This window comes from Lissotriton vulgaris, chromosome 1_1 (assembly GCF_964263255.1).
Source record: "Lissotriton vulgaris chromosome 1_1, aLisVul1.2, whole genome shotgun sequence".
NCBI classification, from domain to species: Eukaryota; Metazoa; Chordata; class Amphibia; order Caudata; family Salamandridae; genus Lissotriton; species Lissotriton vulgaris.
In genome coordinates this window covers 950,570,632-950,576,631 of record NC_141685.1, presented here as the reverse complement: position 1 = coordinate 950,576,631, position 6,000 = coordinate 950,570,632, and the positions used below count along the sequence as shown (strand labels likewise).

At 43.5% G+C, this 6,000-nt stretch overlaps 1 protein-coding gene across 1 annotated transcript in view; it reads right to left on the bottom strand.

The window, feature by feature from the left end:
• Nucleotides 1–6,000, bottom strand: part of SMARCD1 (SWI/SNF related BAF chromatin remodeling complex subunit D1) — a 149,656-nt gene that overhangs the window by 14,177 nt on the left and 129,479 nt on the right. Inside the window, exons 11-12 of the mRNA XM_086959350.1 lie at nucleotides 3,153–3,275; nucleotides 2,853–2,954 (exon numbers count right to left, since the gene is read on the bottom strand). Coding sequence (XP_086815476.1) covers nucleotides 2,853–2,954; nucleotides 3,153–3,275 — 225 coding nt within the window. The remainder of the gene's footprint in view (nucleotides 1–2,852; nucleotides 2,955–3,152; nucleotides 3,276–6,000) is intronic.

The following is a 6,000-nucleotide window of genomic DNA, read 5'->3' as shown; positions in this document are numbered from 1 at the left end:
ACAGTGGTGTCAGCTGTGTCTAGTGCATTTTTACTAGCTTTTACTCAAAATTGTTGGTAAGGAGATTTCCCTCATTAACAATTTCCTGCCCCCTTTTTCTGTGTTCCTCTGGGATGTGTTGGAGGAGCCCCTCCATTTCTTCTATAAGGTTAGATTCTTTCTCTTTGGGGAGGGGGCATCTCCTGGTGTTTAGAAGTTTGCCCTTTTTCTTGCATTAGACACAATCAGAGTCTGGTGTTAACTGATCTCTAATATATAGGATCTGGGGATGCAGCAGCTTTATACTTTGTCAACGCATGATGTTATGATTTTAGCCATGAGTGCCTTTACAAATGTCATCTGCATGACGTACCACACCTTTAAGGAGTTGTAGATACTGTGCCCCCTTTGAGCATTAGATAAGGTTTCAAAAAGGAAATGCTCCTTTATTGTGTCCTTATGTAAAGGTACTTGCTACTAAATCCTGATATTCAGAGGCAGCATCAGGTGGTGATGGTCGTGTGGGATAGAGATCAGGGTCTGACTTCCCTTGTGGTTCAATATCAAAGTTATCCCAAATATCCCCAGGGAGTATGTTCTGTGGTATATCATCATCCTCTACTATGGGTGAGTGAGGTGTTATGTCACCTGCCTCAGATATTTCTGGTGAACGAGGTGGAGGAGTGGATGGTGGGGGTAGTGGATGTGGGTTAGGTGAAGGTGGAATATGGAAGCGCCAAGAACTAGTGGCAGCATCCTTTTTCTTCTTTGGAGGCTGTAGAGGAATGTCCAAATCCTCTCATAAAGTTACCTATTTCTTAGGAAAGTTACGTTTTGCTGGTTGAACAACAATTTTCTTTGTTCCAGGCTGAATTTGGAGTGATTTCAGCCTTGGATCGAGCCGTTCATGCTTTACATCGAGGATCGGCTTGAGTGGAGATTTCCGTACAAAAGTGAATAACTTCGGGAGGATGTTTCAATTTAGGAGCAGCTGTGTCCGGATGTGAAATAGTAGTTTTTTTGTTTCGGAGCTGAAACGAATGGTCGAGACGTTGCAGACCAGGAGGTCGAGTAAATTGAGGGCCCCTGCTGTAGGCCAGACTTTCGGAGCTGAGCCGATGGCGGGGCTTCCAAGTCAGGCTTTTTGGCAGTGGCAGACCGTAAGCAGTGTTTTCAAATGGAGTCTATGTTTTTGGGCTTTGGATTAGGGGTAAAAGTACTCACTGTCTGACGCTTCTGTGCTGGCTGGAGGGTGATTAAATCCTTGTCAGAATTGGACTGGAATCGAAATTGTGCACTGATAATGATTCCTCTGGCAGTGGATGCTTATAGTCTTCCTCCTTTGTCGACTGAAAATGTCCGGTACATCACCCGTATGTTTACACTGCATATCTTGGCATTTAGCACGTCGATCTCGAAGAGTCTTTTTTGTTCGAAATGACTTGAAGGCCTGACAGATTTCCTCTTGATTATCTGGCGCGAGGTATAGGTTGCAAATGGAGTTTGTCGGTAAGGGGGTACTTCGAGTGACACTTCGGACAGAAGCAGAGCAGAGTTCGTTCCATTAGTAGGTAATTTTATAAAGGACCGTGGAAGTGAAGAAAAGGCCAAGCTAGCAGTGGCCTGTAGGCAGAGGAAGCGAGTAGAAGACCCGCTAAGCAGAAGGATGATCGTTCAGGGCTTAATAAAACTGAGATCAAGACAATACTGCGCAGCATCATCAATATGAGTAGTCGCAGCCATATGACGCGTAGAAAACTTCTTAGAACAAAAACTTGCAATCATCCGAATCCAACACTAGATGGTGGACTTATGCAAAGCATGTGCATCTACAGCACACATGCCTTGAACATATATATATAATCTGTTCTGGTCAAACAAGGACTTCAGGGTCACACAGAACAAGTCGTTAATAGTTCATTTCTACTCCACGAGTCAGGGCATGCTAATGTGGGAAAGTTAGCACAGGCAAACATTCCATAAAAGCTCAGAAAATATGCTCCTATTGCCACTTTATAGTCACCACGATTACTACATAAAATGGGGTAGGGACTTCTAAACTAAAAGCATAATCAATTATACACAGCATATGAAAGGATATGTCTGTTTGTTATCGTGGGCTGGCACAGCAAACCATGAAACTAAGTAGTTTTCATCACCAAGAGTAAGAAAACTGTTAACTGTGCAGTTTGTATTGCTAGTGGCCCCTTTGGAAATGTCCTCAGATAATGGATCCAGTGCAGGACTGCTCTTCCAAAAAGAACATTTACATGAAAATGTGTAGAACCAAAAAAAGAGGAGAAACAAAGCAAGGTTCGCTCAGAGGAGTATGCAGCAACGCGCAAACAGCATCAAAGATGAGAAGACACCATTTTGCTTCCCTTTCCCAAAGCAGGTACAAAAACAAAGTGAGCAGGGTGCCCCTGAAAAGGGTTTAAAATCAACCAGCAGAAGCAATTCGTTTTATCTGCAGCAGTATCAGACAACAGCAAAGATGCCCAACTGAGGTGCTAAGTATAAAGGCAATAGAGGATAAGACAGGCACAAATTATCCTCCTACACAAATCTACAACCATTCTTCATATCTTCAAGTACAGTTGTGCTCCTAAGAAAAGGGGGAGAGACAGTCACAAGAAGTCATACAAACACATCCCACCCCTTCCGCCATGCTGCTCATCCACAAGGCAGGGAAGTGGGCATTATGTAAGTTCAATAATACATTTTTTTAAAGACACTTACAACAAGCTCAAAAATGTGGGGAAGATATGTGGGGGTGGGGAGGACTGCAATCACAGTATTTCCACAAGCTTTAAATGCTTCACACTTCTAGTTACTCACTTAACAGTAATGCTACCCACATCTAGCACACTCACCTTTGAATAGAAATATCTACACACGGCTTCTTGGGCCCAAGGCTGAAAGTAAAACTCAGCTCGGCGCTCCTCCTCAGGATTTCCCACCACATCAGTCATGGTCTGAATTTAACAACAAAAAAAATAATCAGAACCTGGCTCCGAAGAAGATTTTCAACAAGCATGTGCTTAGGAACACATTCATTGACAGTCATGGGGACAAAAAAGTTCTATGCATATCACAATCAAGCATGATTATTATTACTACCAATACAAGAAACATGTTGCAGCTCTTCTAGAAGGGTTTGCTGAAACTTTTACCTTGAGATCACGGCACTGGGACTGCAGCCAGTCATTGATGAAGCCCTGGGGGTCTCGAGCAAAGCTCAGCATGAACTCCCTCTGCGTCTTCAGGTGGTTAATAGTTTCTATGGTCTCATGAATCTATTTAAGGCAGAAAAATTGCTTTTAAGGTCTACAGCAGTCGGTGGGTGAAACTGGTACGATTGAAAGGGTCCATTTATTTTTTGCATCTCACTGGGGAACAAACAGTGAAACTCACAACAAGAATAGGCAAATTGTTTCATGCAGAGTGGTTACTTTTCTTTCAAAGAAAATGTCAATAACTAGGAAGGTGGAGTGAGGGAGCGGTAAGAGTATGGAGACAATTTACCGTGGCTCAACTGGGGCTTGGGGTACAGTGACAAGATATCCTGCATCTACCAGAACAGTTCACATTTTCAGGGATTGTACCGGCAGCCCTACAATTATTAGTACATTATATATGTTCAGTTTTTGGCAAAAGTTCCCAAATGAATGTGCTCCACAGGATAAATATGTTGCCCTTCCTTAGACTTCTACAAACCCTGTATTTAGACCAGAGCGTGAGAGCAGAAAGCGGTTTAACGCTTTTCTGCAGATTTTATTGGACAGCTCTTTTGAAAACCGTGGTTTTCTTTAAAAAAATAAGCAGACGATTTAAGAGGACACTAGTGTAAAATTCTCATCGTAGCTATACTGAGTGTGAAGCAAGAGGCCTGAATGTTTTTTTTTGCTTCCATCTGAAATAAAGTGCAAATGATCAACATCACAAGTTTAACTATCATAGTTAGTTTCTCCCTCCCTGATGAAAAGCTTTCTTCTGCTCTTCGTTTCTATTAAAAAGCCTTTGAATTTCAGTCGTTGACTATTTCACACCCATGCTGCACCACGAGAAATTATAGCAGCAAAGTCATCCACATAACCAAAAGATTCCCAATAACAGTACTCCATACCTTGCTTACAATCCAGGTGTGGCTATCACCACTCTTCCCTAATCTTACATCAGTTACATAGTATTGTGAGAGCTCTCACATTCTTTCATATCAGGCATAACATGAGAATATATATGAAAACAAGTTACTTACCTGTAACTTTGGTTCCCCAGTATTGGTAACTTTCATAGATTCCCATGCTTTGTATCATTCCCCGTCGTCGGAATGGGAGCCTCGGTAAATAGTAAAAAACTAAAGTAGTAAGCACAAAGTGAAAAAATAGGCCTAGGCCTCATCTCATTTTGTAGCTTATCCACCTCTTTGTGTAAAAGAGACCAAATTTCTGCAGCAGCCAATCAGAGCAGCCTCACCCCATAGAACCTTCCTGAGAGAAGCTCAGAGCCTCAGATTTTCGTAGCCGTTGTATATAGCTATCCATCAAGATCAGAAGAGTGAGCTTTCCCAGGGGAGGCGGGTGGGCGCATGGGAATCTATGAAAGTTACCAATACTGGGGAACCAAAGTTACAGGTAAGTAACTTGTTTTCTTGCCCCAGTATTGGAACTTTCATAGATTCCCATGCTTTGTATCAGAGTAACTAGCAGTAAAGAAAAACATATTTTGTCATACCTAAACCTGAAAATGTGACACATCTCTGTAAAAACAGTATAACACATAGGATCATGAAATATGACAATAATGCAGTATACAAAATATGCCAAGGAAGGCGGGATAGAAAGGAAAGCTCACCGACTTATTGGAAAAGGTTCCTCAGGACTGCTTGGCCCACTGCTGCATCCTCCCTCACAGAAGAATCCAGACAATAGTGGCGGGTGAAGGTGTGGACACTGCTCCACGTAGCCGCCCTGCAAATGTCCTTGATAGGGACTCCTGCGAATAACGCCGCAGATGAAGCCATGGATCTGGTAGAGTGAGCACGAACTGCTCGCTGCAGAGGTTTCCCAGCCGCCTGGTGACAAAATTGTATAGCACTGGAAATCCAACGGGAAATACAAGCCTTCGAAACAGCACAACCCTTGCGTGGAGCACTGAAGGAGACAAAGAGCTGTGAAGATTTCCTGAACTGCTTCGTTCGCTCCAGATAGAATTTCAGGCATCTGTGAATGTCCAGAGAGTGCAGAGTTCTTTCCGCAGGTGAAGAAGGTTTTGGAAAAAATGGTTTCAAGACCACGGGTTCATTTAGGTGGAATTCCGAAGGAACTTTCGGGATAAATTTAGGATTTGTCCGTAGAATCAGCACATTATTCTTAAACTGGAGAAAAGGTTCCTCAATCGTGAAAGCCTGTATCTCGCTTACTCTACGAGCCGATGTCAGGGCCAAGAGAAGAGCCACTTTCCAGGAAAGAAACTTAAGGTCAGACTTATGCACAGGTTCAAAAGGGGCTTTCATGAGGGATGACAGAACCAGATTCAAGTGCCAGGTTGGAGGAGGTGGCCGAACTGGAGGAAAAACCCTGAACAAACCTTTCAGGAACTGTTTGACAATCCTAGCCGACCATAGGGAAGGCCCTGAAGATGAACGTCTGAATCTAGAGATGGCTGCCAGATGGACTTTTATCGACGATGGAGCCAATCCCGATTTTGCCAGAGAAAGGAGGTAAGGCAAGAGCTTGTGTGGAGAAGAAGTATACGGGTGTAAACCTTCCTTCTGGCACCAAACACAGAATCTCTTCCATTTGGCTCGATAGGTCTTGTTGGTACTAGGGGCCCGAGCCTGAGCTAGAATGTCTCTACATTCACTTGGGAGATCTAATCCCTGGAACTCTCTGAACTCAGGAGCCACGCTGTCAATCGCAGGGACTTCAAGTCCGGATGTAGAACCTGACCGTGAGACATTGTTAGCAAAGTTGGAATAGGCTGAAGGAGAACTGGCTGGTCCTGGGAGAGGAGAAGTAG